Source organism: Artemia franciscana, chromosome 14, assembly GCF_032884065.1.
Source record: "Artemia franciscana chromosome 14, ASM3288406v1, whole genome shotgun sequence".
Classification (NCBI taxonomy): Eukaryota; Metazoa; Arthropoda; class Branchiopoda; order Anostraca; family Artemiidae; genus Artemia; species Artemia franciscana.
In genome coordinates this window covers 25,437,004-25,460,243 of record NC_088876.1, presented here as the reverse complement: position 1 = coordinate 25,460,243, position 23,240 = coordinate 25,437,004, and the positions used below count along the sequence as shown (strand labels likewise).

Here is a 23,240-nt window from a genome sequence, read left to right as displayed (position 1 = left end):
TATTAGTTTTTAGTTTTTTTTGTAGTTTTTGCCTTTTTTTAGTTTTTTCAGTTTTGACGTCACCTGATCCAGTTTTTTCAGGTGACGTCACCTGATCCACGATCCACAGATCCACAGACAACTTATTTTTATATATATAGATAGTTTTTTTTTTTTACTTATGTCCTGGTCGTCATTTATACTCCCTGTGTCCCGGTGCTTTGTTGATTGCTAATCGAACATTCCTTTTGTCCTGGTCGCTTTCTCTTTGAGTGTCGTCATTTATTAGTTTTTTCCTTTTTTTTTTAGTTTTTTATTGGTTTTTACCTTTATTTTAGCTTATTTTTCAGTTTTTTCCTTTTTTTTAGTTTTTTTTTATTTTTTATTTTTTTTAGTTTTTTACCTTTTTTTAGTTTTTTTAGTTTTTTTAGTTTTTTAGCTTTTTTACTTTTTTTATTAGTTTTTAGTTTTTTTTGTAGTTTTTGCCTTTTTTTAGTTTTTTCAGTTTTTTTTTTAGTTTTTTATTGGTTTTTACCTTTATAGTTTTTTTAGTTTTTTAGCTTTTTTATTTTTTTTATTAGTTTTTAGTTTTTTTTTGTAGTTTTTGCCTTTTTTTAGTTTTTTCAGTTTTTACGTCACCTAATCCAGTTTTTTCAGGTGACGTCACCTGACACATCCATCCATCCATCCACAGACAGACAACTTATTTTTATATATATAGATATATATATATATATATATATATATATATATATATATATATATATATATATATATAAAGATATATATATATATATGTTTTTAACTACGTAAAACTTGCGAATATACAACATTCTTCGATGTCCCATTGTCTGTGCATATAAATCGATTTTCAGGTTTACCGACTCTTGAACATGCAACATAAAATTGTCCACGGGAAAAACAATCCATATTCAGATCTATACCTGATTATTCTAATGATTGCCCTTGAGCTTTGTTAATGGTGATTGCTAATCGAACATTCCCTGTGTCCCCGTCGTCATTTATATATCCCCCTGTGCCCCCGGCATCCCCCTTGTAGTTGTGTCCCTGTGTCCCAGTCGTCATTTATATTCCCAGTATCCCGGTCGTCATTTGTGTCCCAGTGTCCCAGTCTGTAATTTCTCTTTGAGCGTCCCAGTCGTCATTTATATTCCCGGTGTCCCGGTCGTCATTTGTGTCCCGGTCTGTAATTGATTTTTGAGTGTACCGGTCGTCATTTATATCACCCGGTCGTTATTTGTGTCCCAGTGTCCCAGTCTGTGATTTCTCTTTGAGTGTCCCCGTCGTCATTTATATTCCCTGTGTCCCGGTCTATAGTTTTCTTTTTCTCCTTTATTTTTCAGTTTTTTTCCTTATTTTACTTTTTCCTTTTTCAGTTTTTATTTTTTTTTAGTTTTTTTAATTAGTTTTTAGTTTTTTTCTTTTAAGTTTTTTTTGTAGTTTTTACCTTTTTTTTAGTTTTTTTAGTTTTTTTTCTTTGTTAGTTTTTAGTTTTTTACCTTTTTTATTTTTTAGTTTTTTAGCTTTTTTAGTTTTTTTAGTATTCTCTTTTTAGTTTTTTTTGTAGTTTTTACCTTCTTTAGTTTTTTTTCTTCTTTTGTATTAATGCACCAAATGACGTCATTTGGAAACATGAGTTATATTTTCTGATTTTTGATAAAAAAAAAACGCTTAGATTCTGACGTAGTTCCAGTAAACAAAGTCTTCAATGACTCTGGGGGTGCAGCCAGTTGAGGAAGTTTAACTTTTCCTGAGGCGCAACACATTCCCATTGTTTCACCATTAAATTTCAAGGCCTTGCAGTAGGGACAAATTTTAGACATAGTCCCGATTTGAACACATCTACTATAATCATCGACTCGGCTGTACCTGAATGCCATGCGATAATTTTTACGTTGCCCTTGTGATTCCTTGGCACGCTTTCTTTTGGCATTATCTCTTGAAGCCGCAAGCCTGTTTTCACGTTGCTCTTGTGATTCCTCGGTACGTTTTCTGTTCTTACTTTCTCTATCAACCACAAGCCTGTTTTCTTGCTGTTCTTGCGATTCCTCGGCCCGCTTTCTTTTCTTACTTTCTCTATCAGCAGCATGTTTTTTGGCATAGACTCTTTGAGCAGCTACCTCGGCTGTTGCCATTGTAGGTTCTTCAGTCATTTTACAATTAAACATTTTTCCGTCGACGATCTTCTTACAATTAAAAATTTGTCTTTTAACGAATTTCTTAAATACGTTTAATGACGTCATCGTCAAAACAAACATGACGACAACTAACTTCATGACGACATGACGACATGACGTAACTCGACAGACATAACACACAGACAACTTATTTTTATATATATAGATTACCTCATTCACATCATAATATGTGTTTATAATTAAGGCTCTAAAGTATATTCAGCTGAAAGGGTGCAGGTCCTGTCCAAGACCTATTAAACCTTACCATTCCCCATTGATGGGGCCGGCACCCCAAGCTGGTAATCACCGCGTTTAGGCCCTTTGGGTGGGGGGGTCCATATCCCATCTGTTACAGAAATCAAATAATCACTGAAAACACATCCTACATGGCTGGGCTATGGGCAAGGTCTTTTGAAAAAGGCCTCTTTAATCAAAAGTCAAGTTTTATAAACTTGACTTTTTAAAAGTTTTCTAAACTTTTTTTTGTTAACAAAGGGATTCTACAAGGGAATTTTTTTCTGCACGGTTGGCCAAGCCTAGAAATTAAGTTGAGATGAAGATTTTTCCGGAAGAGCCATCCTCCTAAGTCGAGAAAAAAATCGAAAAATCGTCACAAATCATCAAGCTGTCGACTGAAAAGGTCTTTAGACGTGATATAAGGACGAAATAGAGATAGAGATGTTCCGAGGTGTACCCCCCCCCTCCCCCTCAGTCGACGATTGGTGCTTTTCTTAGTTGTAATTTGTGGTTATGCACAAACATGGTCGAAGAAAAACTCATTTTATTGAAATATATTTATTTGATGTGAAAATTCAAACTGGATTTAATATTTGGTAGTTTAAACATGAATTAATATTCAATCAATTTTTAACTAGATTTATATCTAAATAAATAGTTGAGATATTTTGTAGCAACAAGGAATTAGCTTTTCATTGTACGTACAAATAAAAGGAATTGAAATATATTTAATTCTAGTGTCTCTTTGAAAAGATTTGAGACTTACTTAGCCTATTTGATCCAATTTAAGATGAGACATAATTAACCTCAAGACAATTTATAAAAAACGAGGGTATGCAAATAATCTTTGTTTGAAGGAGTGGCAAGGTTTCTGAAAATTAAAAAATAAAATTCAGGAATACAGAATTAGAAAGTGGTAATACCAAATTGAATAGTCATTCCTGGGTTAGAGAAATTCAAGTTCATCCACTACCTGAATCTCTACCAGGAAATCGAGTTTTGTTTCGTTTCGTTAACTATGATCTGGCATACAAGAGTTCTTTTTTCTGATAAATGCACAAACACATTATAAAAATAAGATTATAGAGATAAGTTCTATTTGTTTTTCTTTTTTTTGGCAATGATAAAAATCTTTACGCCTGATGAAAATGGATCACTTAAAATGGAACGTCAAATACAACGTCTAGAAATATACGAGGAGATTTGTAGAATTTGTTATTTGACCTAAAATATTACAGGATTGGTGTTATTGAAGACCCTCACACTTTTGTTATCGGTAGAGATAAATTTATTTTATTATTTTACAGGGGTTGCAAATAGGGGTTGCAGCATTAGAATTCCACGCAGCGTCGCCGAAGACCGAAAAGGGTATTTTGAAGATAGACGCCCTGCTGCCAACGCTGATCCTTATCGAGTTACTGAGCTTTTAGTTCGCACTGTGTGTTTGGACGAATGAATATTTTACGGATTTCGTTCTTCAGCTTCCGCTCTATAGTTTGTTGGCTACTGTTGAGGTTATCGAGGTGTCTGGTTAGCAAGAACAATTTCTATTGCCTATGCAGTTTGTGATGCTGTGAAATATTTTCATGAGTTGAAAAAAATAAATAACTATGTCCTGATTCTGAAGTCTCTCTACGACTTCTACGCGTTGATTTCTTTAAACTTTTCATCTTTTCACCTGACAGCATTTTATCTGAGAAATTTTAACTTTCAAGGATGTCCGGTTGGTTCCTTTCGTGCCTTGTTTTATATGAAACGGATTGGCACGAGTTTAAAAGAAAGCCGAGTATGTCTTGTGAAATCAAGACATGACTTGCCAAGTTATCTTTCCACAACCGGGTTGAATTCGCTTCTTTTTTTTCTGCTAGCTTAAGAGTTTCATCCATGAATCTTTCCGATGAAAGTAGAATCAAGGTTTTGGCTAGTCGACTTGTGTAATCAAAGTGAAAAATCCCCCTGTGGCCTGCAATTGACAACAACAAATAGATACGCAGATATACGTGTTATTTTAAATTGGTTGCTTAACAGTGTTTTAAATTAGAAAAGCGGGCTTATCAAACTAATTTACATAAGGTCGGAAATAATAAAAACCTTCTTTCTGATTGTATAATTTTCAGGTTACACTAAACTAAGATCAGTTAAAATTCTAACGGTGAGTAGCTTATATAACAGTGATAATGTGAAACAACAATAACTAGTAAAGCCACATAAGTCACTCACTCAGGCATATACATTAGGGAAGGCATATATGTGAAACAACAATCAAACAGTTCGTGGTAACGAACAGTAGTAAGGAGCGAACCGGCTCAATAGTAACCAAAACTCTATAAAAACAGACTTTTGATGCCAATAGTTACATCAAAGAATCGCATTTTAATGCGGATTTTCAATATATTAGGTTCGTGGTAACGAACTGTAGTAAGGAGTGACCCGGCTCAATAGTAACCAAAACTCTAAAAAACGGAATTTTGATACCAATAGTTACATCAAAAGAACCGCATTTTAATGCTGATTTTAAATATATAAGTTTCATCAAGTTTAGTCTTACCCATCAAAAGTTACGAGCCTGAGAAAATTTGCCCTATTTCAGAAAATAGGGGGAAACACCCCCTAAAAGTCATAGAATCTTAACGAAAATCACACCATCAGATATTGGCTGTTCCCTCTTCAACGCCCTGCTCTTTACGCTAAAGTTTTTTTTTTAAAGTAGAGTTGAGAAAAAGAGTCAAACTTTAGCGTAAAGAGCAGGGCGTTGAAGAGGGAACAGCCTCTTTCATATACGTGGTAATTTCTGCTCGTTTTAAGTTTTAATGTCGCTCGTTACTTTCAGTTAGAAAAACTTGTTTTTTTATTTAATAATCAGTAAAGCCATATAGGACGTTCACTCTGGCACATACACTAGGGAAGGCATATATGTGAAACAACAATAACTAGTAAAGCCACATAGGTCGTTCGCTCTGGCATACACATTAGGGAAGGTATATATTCAATCTAAAATAATTTGGCGTCAGTTATCTTTTCAAATTCTAATTTTCCCAGGCTAGTCCATTGCAAGTATGCCTCTTTTTTAATCTATAACGTCATTCTTGTACCTTTAACGTGGGAAATGAATCATCTTAACCAAATAGTTCGTTGTAACGAACTGTAATTAAAGAATGGAAATTCTAAAAAACAGAATTTTGATAACACTAATTATCGAGAGAGTCTTTTTTGTATGCTGATCTTGAAAATAAAAAAATGTATTAAATTCAAAACTGTCCAAAAAAGGCTATTAGCCTGAAGAATTAAAGATATTATTTAAGAGAAATGAGTAAAAACGCCTTAAAGGGAGACTATCTTGAAGAAAATTGCAGTATAGGGTTCAGCATGTCAAAGAATTGTATTACGGACGTTTCAAGCTACTATGTGCAAAGATACGAAATATGGTGTTTATGGTGTTTACAAAGCGAAGCTACTATGTGCAAAGATACGAAATATGGTATTTATGGTGTTTACAAAGCCGAGCTACTATGTGCAAAGATACGAAATATGGTGTTTATGGTGTTTACAAAGCCGAGCTACTATGTGCAAAGATACGAAATATGGTGTTTATGGTGTTTTTTCGAGAACAACGGTAACGGATGTGTCTTCAGTTTTTGTTAGTTTTTCTTCAGGGTGGTTATATCGATGTACTGGTCGTAGAACATCGTCAGAGGGCTAATTGAATAAAAATTAAGACTTCTAGAGCAGTTTTTAAGTAATAAACGGGATCGTGCCAAATGTAAGCGCTGATTTCTGATTTTGTCATATATATATATATATATATATATATATATATATATATATATATATATATATATATATATATATATATATATATATATATATATATATATATATATATATATATATATATATATATATATATATATATATATATATATATATATATATATATATATATATATATATATATATATATATATATATATATATATATATATATATATATATATATATATATATATATATATATATATATATATATATATATATATATATATATATATATATATATATATATATATATATATATATATACTAGCTGTTGGGTTGGCGCTTCGTGCCACCCCAACACCTAGTTGGTGGGGTGCTTCGCGCCCCCCCAAGCCCCCCCGCGCGCGTAAGTCGTTACGCGCCATATTAGTTACGCGCCATTGTAGTTGTGTCCCTATGTCCCACCTGTGAATATAGATATATATATATATATATATATATATATATATATATATATATATATATATATATATATATATATATATATATATATATATATATATATGTTTTTAACTACGTAAAACTTGCGAATATACAACATTCTTTGCTGTCGCATTGTCTGTGCATATAAATAGATTGTCAGGTTTACCGACTCTTGAACATGCAACATATAATGGTCCATGGGAAAACAATCCGTATTCAGATCTATACCTCATGATTCTAATGATTGCCCTTGAGCTTTGTTGATGGTGATTGTTAATCGACCATTCCCTGAGTCGCCATCGTCATTTATATATCCCCCTGTGCACCCCGGCGTCCCCTTTGTAGTTATGTCCCTGTGTCCCGGTCGTCGTCATTTATACTGCCTGTGTCCCGGTGCTTTGTTGATTGCTAATCGAACATTCCTTTTGTCCCGGTCGCTTTCTCTTTGAGTGTCGTCATTTATTTAGATTGTCAGGTTTACCGACTCTTGAACATGCAACATATAATTGTCCATGGGAAAAACAATCCATATTCAGATCTATACCTCATGATTCTAATGACTGCCCTTGAGCTTTGTTGATGGTGATTGCTAATTGAACATTCCCTGTGTCCCGGTCGTCATTTATATTCCCAGTATCCCGGTCGTCATTTGTGTCCCAGTGTTCCCCTTTTAGTTTTTTTTATTGGTTTTGACCTTTTTTTAGGTTTTTTAGTTTTTTTCTTTTTCTTTTTAGTTTTTTTTGAAGTTTTTATCTTTTTAGTTTTTTTATTTTTATTTATATTTTTTTTGTTTTCTTTTTCTCCTTTATTTTTCAGTTTTCTTCCTTTTTTTAGTTTTTTTTTCTTTTTTAGTTCTTTTAGTTTTTACCTTTTTTAGTTTTTTAGATGAAAATTTTTTTTAGTTTTTTTCTTTTTAGTTTTTTATTGGTTTTTACCTTTTTTTTTAGCTTTTTTAGTTTTTTTCGTTTTTTCTTTTTACTTTTTTTTAGTTTTTATCTTTTTTATTTTTTTTTATTTTTATTCTTAATTTTATTAGTTTTCTTTTTCTCTTCTATTTTTCAGTTTTTCCCTTTTTTTAAGTTTTTTTTTTAGTTTTTAGTTTTTTTAGTTTTTTAGTTTTTTCAGTTTTTTTTTTAGTTTTTAGCTTTTTACCTTTTTTAGCCTAACCAGGATTTGAACCTGGGACCTTCATTCTCCGTTCTGACACCCTCTCTCACCGACTGACTACTCCAGCATGTTCATTTTGGTGTTTTAAATGGTATATTATTAACCAAATTAATGTGTTTTACAATATACTAAGCATCGTCAAAGCAAAAATGACGACAACTAATTTCATGACGTCAGCCGACACAGAAACATGACGTCACCTGATCCACAGATCCACAGACAGACAACTTATTTATATATATATAGATATATATATATATATATATATATATATATATATATATATATATATATATATATATATATATATATATATATATATATACATATATATATATATATATATATATATATATATATATATATATATATCTATATATATAAAAATAAGTTGTCTGTGTGTGGATCTGTGGATGGATCAGGTGACGTCATGTTTGTTCGCATATGACGTCTGAATTATTTCACACTAATACAAAAGAAGAAAAAAACTAAAAAAGGTAAAAACTACAAAAAAAACTAAAAAGAAAAAAAAACTAAAAAAGCTAAAAAACTAAAAAAAAACTAAAAAAAGGTAAAAATCTAATAACTAAAAAAAAACTGAAAAAATAAAAAAAGGCAAAAACTACAAAAAAAATAAAAACTAATAAAAAAACTAAAAAAGCTAAAAAACTAAAAAAACTAAAAAAACTAAAAAAAGGTAAAAAACTAAAAAAAACTAAAAACTAAAAAAGAAAAAAACTAAAAAAAAGGAAAAAACTGAAAAATAAAAGAGAAAAAGAAAACTAAAAAAATATGAATAAATATATATAAAAATAAGTTGTTTGTGGGTTATGTCTGTCTGTCTGTCTGTCGAGTGACGTCGTGTTTGTCCGCATATGACGTCTGAATTATTTCACACTAATACAAAAGAAGAAAAAAAAACTAAAAAAGGTAAAAACTACAAAAAAAACTAAAAAGAAAAAAAACTAAAAAAGCTAAAAAACTAAAAAAAAATAAAAAAAGGTAAAAAACTAAAAAAAACTGAAAAAACTAAAAAAAGGCAAAAACTAAAAAAAAACTAAAAACTAATAAAAAAACTAAAAAAGCTAAAAAACTAAAAAAACTAAAAAAACTAAAAAAAGGTAAAAAACAAAAAAAACTAAAAACTGAAAAAGACAAAAATAAAAAAAAGGAAAAAACTGAAAAATAAGAGAAAAAGAAAACTAAAAAAATATTAATAAATATAAAAAATATAAATATAAATATAATATAAATTAGCAATCAACAAAGCACCGAGACACAAATGACGACCGGGACACAGGGAGTATAAATGACGACCAGGACATAAGTAAAAAAAAAAACTAAAAAAACTAAAAAAATGGTAAAAACTACAAAAAAACTAAAAACTAATAAAAAAACTAAAAAATCTAAAAATCTAAATAAACTAAAAAAGAAAAAAAAGAAAAAAGGAAAAAAATAAAGGAGAAAAACAAAACTAAAAAACGAATGTATATACAGACCGGGACACCGGGATACAAATGACGACCGGGACACAGGGAATATAAATGACGACCGGGACACAGGGACACAACTACAATGGGGACGCCGGGGGGCACAGGGGGATATAAATGACGACCGGGACACCGGGACACAAGGAATATAAATGACGCCCGGGACACTCAAAGAGAAATCACAGACTGGAACACCGGGACACAAATGACGACCGGGACACAGGGAATATAAATGACGACCGGGACACAGGGACATAACTATAAAGGGGACGCCGGGGTGCACAGGGGGATATATAAATGACGATGGAGACTCAGGGAATGGTCGATTAGCAATCACCATCAACAAAGCTCAAGGGCAATCATTAGAATCATGAGGTATAGATCTGAATACGGATTGTTTTCCCATGGACCATTATATGTTGCATGTTCAAGAGTCGGTAAACCTGACAATCTATTTATATGCACAGACAATGGGACAGCAAAGAATGTTGTATATTCGCAAGTTTTACGTAGTTAAAAACATATATATATATATATATATATATATATATATATATATATATATATATATATATATATATATATATATATCTATCTATATTCACAGGTGGGACATAGGGACACAACTACAATGGCGCGTAACTAATATGGCGCGTAACGACTTACGCGCACGGGGGGGCTTGGGGGGGCGCGAAGCGCCCCCACCAACTAGGTGTTGGGGTGGCGTGAAGCGCCACCCCAACAGCTAGTATATATATATATATATATATATATATATATATATATATATATATATATATATGTATATATATATATATATATATATATATATATATATATATATATATATATATATATATATATATATATATATATATATATATATATATATATATATATATATATATATATATATATATATATATATATATATATATATATATATATATATATATATATATATATATATATATATATATATATATATATATATATATATATATATATATATATATATATATATATATATATATATATATATATATATATATATATATATATAAATATATATATATTCAAAATTCGTACTTTAGCGTGAAGAGCGAGATATTGACAAAAAGTTGATCCCCCTCATATACGTAATAGTTTCTGGACATTTTAAGTTTTAACGTGGCTCCTTAATTTCAGTTGAAAAAACCTTTTTGTTTAATCACCGTAAATAGAATATTTAATATGTGAGGTTTTAATTTAATATCAAGGGGTTGTAACGGTCATTCTTAGAATATTTGGGGGTAATAGTCTTAAAGATTTGAGCTAGAAATCCTATCAGCTTTAAAATGTTTTACAAACATATTTAGTCATGAAGTCCAGTTTCTTTTTGTGGCATACCAAATAGAGTATTAAGAACCATTTTTTTTTTCAAATTTTTCCCATAGGATGTGTGTTTCGGGAAAAAGGAAAAGTTCAAAACTTAAAATAGAGGAAAGAAACATTGTAGGGAGTTTGGAGTCTTCTAGCACAATCATTATAAAGGCGTTCTATATACAAAATCTTGGCTAAAAATTTAATTGTAGTTTGATGCCACTTCTCTTTACACTTTGATGAAAAACTTTGAAAGGAAATTCCTCCTTTCAAAACTAGTAGAACTCAATTGCTTTTTGCACGGGTCTCGTAGACGTGATATTGGATCACGTCTAAGCCACACTGAGTACTTAAAAGACTGCTTTGTAATATGTTATGATATGTATTATGTAATATGTAGGCCAGTATATCTTGCTTTGGAAAGACACACATTTAGGGAAAGCCATACATTTAAGGAGAGCCATAACAATTTCATAGAAAGGGTTCCTCTCAACGCCCCTCCTTCCACCATTTTTGGTTGTGGTCTTTGGTCCTTGTCAATTATTTCACATTTTGAAGCATGAACAGTCAAAGAAAAAAATGATTACGGTATCTCAGCTTTACGAGCGTCGGATCGGTCTAATTCAAAGGATGAGTTTCAAACTATGAACAACAGCCAATTATGCTATTCAGTAGACCTCGAATTATCAAATAGTTCGTTGATATAACTATATTGAACAACTCGGAACGGTAGAAACAGAAACTCTAAATACGGAATTTAATAACAACTGATGTGTGTAATATGTGCTAATATGCATGTAATAATTTCTTGTAATATGTCCTAATGTCCCCTTCCCCTGCTATTCTGACGGAGGCTTTCTCAACCCTTTTCTGTTCACTTTGAAGTTCAGTAGTCTTTATTCTATATAAAGACCTATTTAAAAGGTAAATTAGTGATTATTCTGGGGCTAAGTTTTAAACGGATCGGTGTCATAAAACGTATAAAAAAAAAATTATATCCTCATTTTGAATAGTAGTCAAGATCTGTTTTGAACTTCCTTGATAATTTATGATTCAAAGGCCAATTTTAAATACATAAATTAATTTATTCAAACGAACGACAGTTAGTATTTTACAACTAATTACAAATATAAATATCACGCCTTACTATACATTTCTCACATTTGACTTTGCAGCACCATTCAAATCTACAATTACATTTTTCTTCTTCCATTCTCACTATTGTTCTGTAGCCCCGACCACAGCATAAAAGCAAACATCCGTCAATACCAACACTGGTCCGATTACACTCACGCCCACGGGTTCCAGGGAGCTCTAAGCTGTAAAAAAAAGATATAATTATATATACACGTAACTACATATTTAGATATGTATATATACATTTATGTATGTATATATGTATATATATATATATATATATATATATATATATATATATATATATATATATATATATATATATATATATATATATATATTTCACCGTTAAATTGACAAAACTGTGCCACATAGAAAACTCTCCAGGTACGCTCAAAGCACACATACCCATTTAAAAAGGAATTGAAGTTGAGAATTAGAGGGGGTTGCAATCAGTCACGGATGGAAGTTAAAAGTACTACTTTCCATTGATTTTGAGCTTTGATTACCGCACTTTAAAGTATAAATAGAGTTGAAATGGTCTGAATATGCTACGGCGGTGCAAAAGGGTTGTGCTTAAAAGAAAAACAAAATGGCAAGTTTATAAAGAGCGCGCTGCTAATAATAAGTCTGAAATAGTTCAAGAATAGTATTTAAACGCAGCATATTGCGTGGATAAAAGTTATATTAGTGCTATTTAACTTATCGTAATTAATCACCTTTGATATTTTACCACTAACAGGAAAACCAATCCCAATATAGTTTGTTAACCTCAGATAATGTTTATATTTATTTTGGATTTCATGTTTAAGGTTGATCACAAAATTTGGTTACTGCCAAGTTTTGGCAGTAACTTTTTGAAAAATACTGCTCTTCTTATGAGCGGCAAAACAAGCTTAAGTTTTAATACTTTTGGGCAAAAACTGTAATATTCACAGTACTGATGGTGCAACAGGGGGCAGAAAAGTCTAAATTTGCCCCCCCCCCTCCTCGAGAAAAAACCTAACTCCGATTCTTTCTTAGATTAACCCGTAAATTGTAATATTTACAGTATTGATGGTGTGACATGGGGTGGAAAAGTCTACATTTACCCCCCCCCCCCCTTCTGGAGAGAAAAACACTCTCGTTCTTAATTAGATTAACCCGTGAATTCTTAAAACTAAAATCTACCTTTCATCGGCTTCACAATAATCAGGTGAGTCGTTAACATATAATAAATCCTTCTTTGTCGGTTTTCGAATCCCTTCACCAGCAACTCTCCATTTCCGCTTTTTATTTATTTTTACTTTCGTGGCCCCTTCATAGCGCTCCATCAAAGTTTTCGCCGCTCGGTGTAGGGCCTGCAATTTCCTCCAGCAAACTTTGACAGTACATGAACCAGACACACCATGGCACTTGCAAACCAGTTGAACTTGACGTTTTAATGCCTGGAAAAACGTTCACTACTGTTATTTATTGATCCAGTAAACTGTATTTATTGATCATATTAGTTTTTTGTGTCAAAAATATTAAAGTATTTGATTTCATTATAAGAAGCACACCCATTTGTCATCTTCTAATGAGTGATTTTTAAAGTTAGTTCTTAATGAAATTTTTTTTAGTCCAATTCCACTCCATGTTTCTAAGACCATGTTTTTAAGACTCCAATCAAAAGACCATATGATAATAAAAACATAGAGAAAAAACACAAAGGGAAAAATAAATATAATACATAAATAGCCTACCTGTTTCTATGAGGACCATATAATTGTTGTCAAATAACCCAGAAACAATATAAAATGGGTTCAACTAATGCCACTACTAGATTATTAACTGACAAGGTGTCCTTTACCAAGAAAACCACAAGAGGCTCAGTGGAGCTAATTAACTGGGTTTTGTGTGGTTTTGTGTGGGAGACACAAACTAACTAGTTTTGTGTGGGAGACACAAACCCACACAAAACTCCGTAGAGCTGATATAATGAGGTAGTTAACAGAAACACATAGTAACAGAATCTTTATATATGACTTTAAAATAATAAAACACAATTAACCACATGACAAGTGAAAGACAGCCCAAGAATTTCTTTTATTTTATCCTTTATTTATCATTTTGAATTTATTTTAAAGAATATTTCATTTTATCCTCATTCTGAAGAATGACCAAACGAAGAGACCAGTATCTGTGGTGTGAGGCATTAAAACATGGTGAATATTAGCATCATCAAGCAAATTCTCAATTAAAATTAATCTATGGTAAGGAAATTCCTTCAAAAATGGCAGATCATTACCACAGTACCACATTCTACTTTGTAAAGCATTTACTTATTTACGACCCAGACACAAAAATACATCAGTACCAAATTGTGCCGGTATATAAACACACCAGGTAATACAAAAACATCATGAAAAACAGGTACTCATAAAAAACACCAAATTGTGGACCCTGAGCTTGCTATCTCTAAGGATTTTGGAAAACACAGCAAATAAGTTGTTGGCCACAAATTTGGCACATTTCTAGCGGCATATATCCTTTTTTAAGATTTGTTTTGTGTTGATGTTGTATGTTTTATGTTTAATTTTTATTGTCATTTTTCTATATTTCTTCTATCTTCTCATGAGAGAGGCTTTTCAGTAAATAAAGAAACAAACCAGCCGGTGAGATAAAGAGTAGCCAAGTGGGCCACAGGAGAAAACACAAATTCTATCTTTGCGAGCTTCTATGGGATATCGTTATCAGAACCAAAACTCTGGCAGATATTGAGCAGGTTATTGAGGGCACTGGGGTAACTACCCAATTTTATTATCAATATCACATGAAATAAAAAAAAGAAGGACAAACACTACACCACCTCACATGAACACCATTTACAATAGAAAAAGTGAACTCGTTTGGGAGCCACAGTGGCTATCAAACACTAAAAACACTGGTTATCTAGAAAACGAAAATGAAAATAAGGCTTTTAACTATACCCAAACTAATGTTCATGCCTAAGAAGATGCTTGCAATTCAGTTAAGTATCTTCAGTAGACCCAAGCTCTATCATTGAGATGCTCATTAAAATCCCTCATAATAAGGAAAGGATTTAGTTCCAAAAGGTAAAGAGGTATAGAATGTGGCATTGAAATTCGCAGTCCCTACCGGCGGTGCTGATCTCCATTTCTTAGCCCTTCAGTAAGGAAGTGCAATGGGGGTTGGGGGTCAACCATCCTGTACTTTCGTATGCTCTTCCTGTTTACCTTCCCCAGATTCCTTTAGGAACCCATTTAGAGCTGGGTTGACTCTGGCTGAGCTTACAGAGTCAAACCACTGACCACCGTTCCAAACAAAATAATTGGGTACACTAGGATTCGAACCCATGCCCTCTCGAACAAAGGATCCTAAATCCAGCACACCAATCCACTTTCAAAAGGCTTAAGGATGATTAGTGCTTAGTATTACGTCTATTTATTTTACAAAAATAAACTTGGGAAGAGTTTTTCTTCAGTAGTCACCGGAAGCATGACTAATATCAAACGACACTCATTTTCCCATCTGCTAGATATCCCGCTATATATCCGCTAGATACCCCAGCGAGTCCATATGGTATGGATTTGCTGAATTTAAATTTTCTATGTTATATGGTATTTCTTCCTCTTTACATGTATTTTATTTGTTGTCTTATTAATTTTGGATCCATCTCTCTTTTATGGTGATAGTTATAATATTTTGGTGAGCTATTTACTTTCCCCTCATTTATTTCTTAATTTTTCAATCGTAATGTCATTGTCCTTATACAAATAAAATATTTTTCTTAGTGCAAAATTTTAGGATAAATATTCGCAAAAAATCTGGAGAGACGTGCAGTTAGTGTTTAAGAACTTGTTGTACCAGAAAACGATTATTATTTTTTTCAAAATGGTTTGATTTTGGCAGTCCTTAAGGGGAAAGTGAAGGACGTGGATAGAGATTGTCCAGTCTAGTCCTTTTATTACACTCAAGCAGTTCTCAGTTACATACATGGGATGTTTTGGCCATGCAGTGTGGATAATTCGGTTTTTAATGTTATTATTTCAAAAAAACTTTCAAAATTGTTAATTCAAAATTATTCCATATATGAAAGGGGCTGTCCCCTCCTCAAAGCCCCACTCTTTACGCTAAAGTTTTCATTGTTTTATAAAGTAGAGCTGTGCGAAAGAGTCAAACAAAGCGTAAAAAGTGGGGCGTTGAGGAGGGGACAGTCCCTTTCATATACGGGAAAATTTCTGTTCGTTTTAAGTTTTAATGTCGCTCCTTACTTTCAGTTAATAAAACGAACTTGTTTTTTTTTATTAAATTTTCTATAAAAAGCCATTGTATGGGTTGCTATTTGTATGTTGCAGAACCTTTTTCAACAATTTTTAATCCTGACACAAACAGTATTTTTTTATTTAATTGTATGGTTTCTGAGCTTGACCTGAAAAATAAAACCTTATATCATTCCCAAAAGATCCTATCTATGCTCTATCTATTATGTCTATCTGTGCTATGGGCATAGGTTACAACTATTGCCCTGAGGGCTTTGGGGGAGGTGTCATTCCTAAAAACATAATTTTTGATCCTTTCAATTACGTTGAACATAATGGCTATCTCCAAATTTTGTTTTAATGTGTTTGAGGAAATCGTGGACGTGGGAGGGGGGTTAGTTGCCATCCAATCACTTTCGACTATTAAAAAGCATTGGCCCTTTCAATTTCCAATCGAATGCACGGTTTTCAAAGTTTTTAAGACAACAGTTAGCCATTTCAAAATTTCTATCAGATATATTTCGGGAAATACGAGGTTTGGGAGGATCCATCCTCCGATCACTCTGGATCATAAGAAAGGCACCACAACTTCTGATTACCCATCCAATGAGTCCCCTCCGAAGTTTATACGATCATCCTTTATATATTCACCTTTTATGCCCCCTGGGCATAACTGACAATCGTTGTCTTCAGGGTTTAGGGGGCTGTCATCCTCAAAAACATAATTTCTGGACCATTCAACTACGTTGAACGAAATGGCTATCTCAAAATCTTTTTTGGACGTGTTTGGGGAAATGGTGGACATGGAAGGGGAGTTAGTTGTCCTCGAATCAATTTCGACTATTGGAAAGTGCACTAGCCCTTACAATTTCCAATCGAATGAGATTTTTAGAAGTTTTTACGACAAAAAATGACAATCTCAAAATTTCTATCAGATGCATTTCGGGAAAACATGGGGTGTTAGGGGGTATCCCCCTCCTATCCTCATAGACATAATTTCCATCCTCAAAAACATAATTTTCTGACCTGTTAACCACGTTGAGCAAAATGCCTATCTCAAAATTTTGATTAGATGTGTTTGTGGAAATGGTCGGCTTGGGAGGGGGGTTAGCTGCCCTCCAGTTACTTTTGACTATTAAAAAGGGCACTAGCGCCTTGAATTTTCAAGCGAATGCGCTACTTTGTAAATTTCTCTGACAGCGAATGGCAATCTCAAAATTTCTATCAGATGCATTGTGAAAGAGTAGGAGGTGCGTGTGTGTGTGTGAGGTGGGAGGGTATTCACCATCAGGATCACTCTGGATCTCAAAACGTAAACTAAAATTTGGATCAAAAATTGGATAAGAAATCCAATGAGCCCCCTTCGAAGTTTATACGATCACCCTTTCTATATAAACCTTAAATACCCCCAGGGCATAACTTACAACCCTTGCCCTGAGGGCTGTGGATACAAAGTTGTCATACTCAAAGACATAATTTTGGATCTTTAACTAAGTTGAACGAAATGACTATCTCAGAATTTTGATTAAATGTTTTTGTAGAAATGGTACGTATGGGTGGGGGTTAGTTGCCCTCTAGTCATTTTTGACTACGAAAAAGGGAACTAGCCCTTTCAATTTCAAATCAAATAAGCCATTTTTAAAGCATATACGACAACTCCTTCGATACGAAGTGCCCTCCTCTAAACAAAGAACAAACAAGACAAAACAAAATAATACATTGTGATCACAACGCTCTATACTTAGGCAGCACTGTTGCGCTGCCATGACTATGGCTTACGAAGCAATAATTTCTTAAATATATGAATTTCTGCAAAATTGAATTCAATAATTGTCTTAACTATCCATCAGCTTTTTTCTTAGCTATAGCCGAAAATTGTGTCGTAAACAAAGTCACAGGAAAAAAAAATCATGCTCTTACTAGTGATAGCATTGGCTGCTACAAATATTATCTAAGAGAATGTAAAAACTGAAAAATATTTTTCAGAAAGAATATACCCAAGTTTCTTTTTTTTTTTCTTTTTTTTTCTTTTTTTTTACAGGAAAGTGCCCTATCTTCCTATATAAGAATTCTTTTTTTGCATTTGTTCTTTGGGGTTAATCTCCGTGGCATATTTTATTCATGTTGATTTGATAATCCAAAAGCATAATGTTAAACATAGTAAATTATGGAGGCTATTGATAAAAAAAAGTATTTTTTTCATTTTTTTTTTCGTTTATTATTAACAAGCTGTTTACTCAGTAAAGATTGTTGAATGCATCAAGGATATGATAAAATCCTATTTAAAATAAGAAGCTTTTGGGAATAAAAGTAGAGGCATATAACGAATTCTCGATCTATTTTAAATATATTGGCGAGCAAACCACATACGAGGAAACACACTAAATAATTATTTAAAGATTAATTAAAGGACTAAAACTACCTTAATTAAAAATTAATGAAAGGTTAATTAAATTTGTTAAAGAATCAAATACTTACTTAAACTAAGTACTTGCTCAGTTTAAGCAATAAAGCTCTAAATCAAGACTGTATGAAAACATTACCTAACGCATTTTCAATTGTTGGATCAGAGCTCACTGTTATACCCATTAATGAGAACAATCTCAATACACAAATGGAAGGGAAGCTCAGTTGGTAATAACTGTATATACCCATCATACCCAATATACCCAATAGACCCAAACTGAATATACCCAATATACCCTTTATACCCATTAATGAGAACAATCTCAATACACAAAGGGAAGGGAAGCTCAGTTGTTAATAACTGAATGTACCCATTATATCCAATACACCCAAACTGAATATACTCAATATACCCGTTACACGCTTTATACCCATTAATGAGAACAATCTCAATACACAAATGGAAGGAAAGCTCAGTTGATAATAACTGAATATACCCATTATACCCAATATACCGATACTGAATATATGGTAAGTGTGGGTATTGCGGAAAAGAGGATAATAATTTAGCGCATTTCCTCATGGAGTGCCAGGAGCTTGAAAGTCTTAGGGATGAAATTTGGGGAGACCATCGGTTGGTGCTGCTTTCTGATATCCTGAGGTCTTCGATGCCTGGAACCATATGCAAAATGGCACGATATGTAGAAAAGGCGAGAGAGGCTCAGTCAAGCCCGAGTGAATGAAAATAAGTATTGTTTTATATTGAGTGTGTGTTCTGTGCAGTGTTGTATTATTAAATCATGCTGTGTATGGCCGTAGGGCTCAAATAAACTTCTTCTTTCTTTCTTCTTTCTTTCTTTCTTTCTATACCCAATATAACCGTTATACCCATTAATGAGAACAATCTAAATAAACAAATGGAATGGAAGCTCAGTTGGTAATCACTAAATAGATCAGAATTTTCCTAAAATACTATTATAATGCTTCTCTATATTGTTCTAAATTAGAATATCTAGTATCTGCCATAATATCGTCTTAAGAAGAGCAGCCGAAAATACCCGAAGTTTTTTAAGAATGAAAATAAGGTGTGTTGTACAGGGTAAGAATAAATAAAAACAGTACTTATTAAAGCACCCTTCATCGGCATGTCTGAAGCCTATATATTTTTTGTTTGTGAAGTTATTGATGTTTAAAATTTTCTTCTTCTTCATCAAAGCTCTGTCTTAGTTGATTTAATACGAACCATAAGAATTCTATTCATTAGGAGGCTTATATACCGGAACAATTTTGCCTAGTCAGAACTCGTGTTTAAAATGATTAGATGACACCCCACTTTCCTTTCCTTGAATAATAAGGAAATAACACATAATAAGTTCTTATTTGTTTATAATTAACCTTATTATCTATACTTGAAACATCTAGCTTATAATACAATAATATATGACTTTAATACAAAATTATATAATACATGATTATAATAATCTATAATTAATATTTATTATCTTATAATCAACCTTGCTGATTTTTAAAAGGCTTTTAGGCCTAGTTTGGTTAACCAGTTCTCATATTCATGCTAATGGAGTAGCGCCATCTTTTCATAATTTAAACTAGGGAGACTAGTAATTCTGACATAATGCAGTAATAAGACATAATAAGTTCAGAAGAAATCAGACTTTGCGACCCAATAGCTATTCCATCCTATAGCCATCTGTTGCTTCAACGCTAAGGAAATAGAACATTGCTTTGTTTTAGCATTAATAGCGCTATTAATATCATTCGTGCTATTGCTAAGAAATTAAGGATCCCTATTACTATTATTCACCGACTAAGACAAGCAACCACACTAATTAAGCCCGAACTTTACAGTAATGATTAATTTCACCTTAAGGAAATGGTAGATATGTCAATAGAAATAATACACGGTAAATGAAACAATAATACTTTTTTTATGAACAAGAAATTCTTTCCTTTAAGGTTTTAGTTTCAACTTGTAAACTGTTTAAATTTTATAGAAATTAATGTAAATTATGTAAATTAAATAATTAATTATTGTAAATTAATTAATGTAAATTAAATTAATGTAAGTTGCGCTATGTAGTGCATACTGCTTTTTAATCGCAGCTGAAGCTTATTAAGACTTTTAAAATTGTCTTCTCTGTAGGTTTTACACAGTACTAATTGATAATTACAGCAATAAAACTAAAGAAACATTACTAATAACAGCATTAGTCTAAAACAGTATTATTCTGATTAGATAAGTTACAATTAGACAAAATAAGCTTTTTGTAATTTAGAACGAATTCAAAGCCTAAATTAGTGTAGCTTTCGAATTTAATCACTAGTTCAATTAAAAGCCCGTATGAATAGACGAAGTTTAGTTGATAGAATCCTAAAATATTGTAATCAAGAATAAAATAGTAACTTTAACGTTAATCAATAGTTTCTAGAACAGCTTGTAATGCTTCTAAATTCCTGAGATTTTTCTAATATTATTAGACTGAGAATTCTTTGTGGCTCTTTAAAGTTTGGAAAAAAATTTCGTTTCGTGAAACTATGTATATATAACAAAAACTTGTATATTTATTCTAGGCTAGCCGTGCATGGGGAATTGTAATTAAACACTTGGTTATAATTTATTTTTTCTTATATAGTCTTATAGTATAGGCAATAGTCTTATTTAGAAAAAAATCAGTTTTTAAAATTTTTTAAAAGGCTTTTAGGCCTAGTTGGGTTAACCAGTTCTCATATTCATGCTAGTGGAGTAACGCCATCTGTTCCTACAATAAACTAGGGAGCACTAATAATTCTGACACATTCCTGTCTGCAATAGTTCAGGACTAATAAGAATGGCAAAATAAAATTTTGAAGTTTGTCAGGATTGTTTTGCCTTTTAGGCAAGCTATATATCAATAAGAAAAGCAACATAAGCATAAACACCGTCTAAAACACTCGAGTTGATTTCGTTCCAGGAATCAAAATAAATCTAATGTTTTCTATTAACTTTGGTTCTTTGGTTTACCCCTTCCAAATAAGCAACCCCTACTAAGCAACTTCCTTAAAGAACTATAGCTCATTTTCTTCAACCTTATTTTGTTCCCAAGCAAATTACTATTAATTATTCCTCTGCTGTTCCTCATCTTAATGGCGGGAAAATAGAGTTTTCAATACCAAATTTTCATTATACATGTATAGACAACTATTTGTACATGGAAAAGGCTTCTTTTTACGGCTCCTTATAAATAAACATGAAAGTATACATAATGTACTTTTTATGCATAAAAATAAACATAATGTAATCCTTATACATAAAAAGGGCTTCTTTTTACGTCTCTTTATGCATAAAATAATAGTATTCAACAAAGGCTACAAAAAACAGTATACAAATTTTATGTACAATAGTACACAAAAAAGGCTTTAATATGCATGTGGAGACAACTTGTCTTTGCTTATAGCTGAAGAAATCAAACCCATTTTGAACTCCTGCTACAAGTTGCATTTGGCAACGTAAAACTTTCTAAGTTACCAAGTTAATTTACCAATTTACCACTTTCTAATTTAACAAGTTATAAAAACAAGGCTGTAAACCATAGTAACTTCATTTAAATTGCAGAAGTTACTTGAAGTGACATCCACCGGGAACGGTTGTGAAAGCACTACTGGCTTATAGGGTTTTTAAAGGGTACAATCTTCATGAATTTTAGTTGTTTTAATTACTATTTCATCATAAATTATTCTAATAGTACTTTAAATACGTTCCAAACTGATATCATTATCAATGATGATAACGATGCAAACCTAATTCACTAAAGAATTACTTTAACTATCTTTATTAAAAGTTACTAAAAAATAAACTCTGAATTCTTTAGCTACTGCAACAACGTCAGCTGGAACGAAAAAGCTACTTTTTATATCTTTTATTTACTTTTTATTGAGCCTGGAATGCAGCCAAACTCTTTCAAGCTATCTAACCAAACCTTAGTGGTTGTAAATGGAACATACCTTGCGGCCAGCTTCGTTGTTGTGCAAATCGACAATTATATCAAAGTCACGTTTATCACTACTTTTCCTGTCGATTAAAGCTCGTCCAATTTTTTCCCCGGCTACTAAATCCTGAAAGGAGCATTTAATAAAAATGAGTCTTCTTGGGATTTCAAAACAGGGTTGTCATTCCTTAGGCATTTCCCCAAAATATTGAAATTTCTGTCCTGATATTTATATTTTGGGAGGAGTATATATGCCATATATTAACTTCCAAAAGCATATTAAGCGTATAAATTATAATTATCTAGCATTTTTTCAAACCTAGATGTCTCTGCAAGGAGATTTGGGACATTTATGAATTTTTAGTGGCAGCCCTGTTCCATAATATTAATTTTTAATCAAATAGTATACTTAAATGAAGAAAATAATTCAATGAAATGAATATCAAAATTAATCAATTATTAGTGCCGTTTAAAATAAAGTAAATGAAATAAAATTCATTGGAGATAAAAAGAGTGGCTGGCATATTATTCATTCTTTCTATTTCTTTTTCTATTTCTTTCAACAAAATTTATTGTTTAATATTGAAGTGTATCAAAGCCATTATTGGCATTTTTAAGCTATCGATACCCCAAATTAGTTAGAAATCGTACAATTTTGCCCTAGTTCCCCTTTTATTCCCTGTAGACGGAAGTACGAATAGCACAAATTTAGGGCTAAAATCAAACAGCATCTAGATCATTTTTATCATTTAGAACATAAGTGTCAATCTCAGTTGTGATTTGTGCTAAAAAATGAAT

At 32.0% G+C, this 23,240-nt stretch overlaps 2 protein-coding genes across 3 annotated transcripts in view; one reads left to right on the top strand and one right to left on the bottom strand.

The window, feature by feature from the left end:
• LOC136035498 (glutamine synthetase-like) overlaps positions 1–4,033 on the top strand; it is a 32,900-nt gene extending 28,867 nt beyond the window's left edge. For both annotated transcript variants that reach the window (XM_065717328.1, XM_065717329.1), the window contains exon 8: positions 3,722–4,033. In XM_065717328.1, coding sequence (XP_065573400.1) covers positions 3,722–3,870 — 149 coding nt within the window. In that variant the 3' untranslated portion in view covers positions 3,871–4,033. The remainder of the gene's footprint in view (positions 1–3,721) is intronic.
• Positions 4,034–11,736: 7,703 nt separating this feature from the next.
• Positions 11,737–23,240, bottom strand: part of LOC136035500 (protein Wnt-1-like) — a 110,329-nt gene continuing 98,825 nt past the window's right edge. Inside the window, exons 6-8 of the mRNA XM_065717332.1 lie at positions 22,459–22,569; positions 12,980–13,236; positions 11,737–11,991 (exon numbers count right to left, since the gene is read on the bottom strand). Coding sequence (XP_065573404.1) covers positions 11,790–11,991; positions 12,980–13,236; positions 22,459–22,569 — 570 coding nt within the window. The 3' untranslated portion in view covers positions 11,737–11,789. The remainder of the gene's footprint in view (positions 11,992–12,979; positions 13,237–22,458; positions 22,570–23,240) is intronic.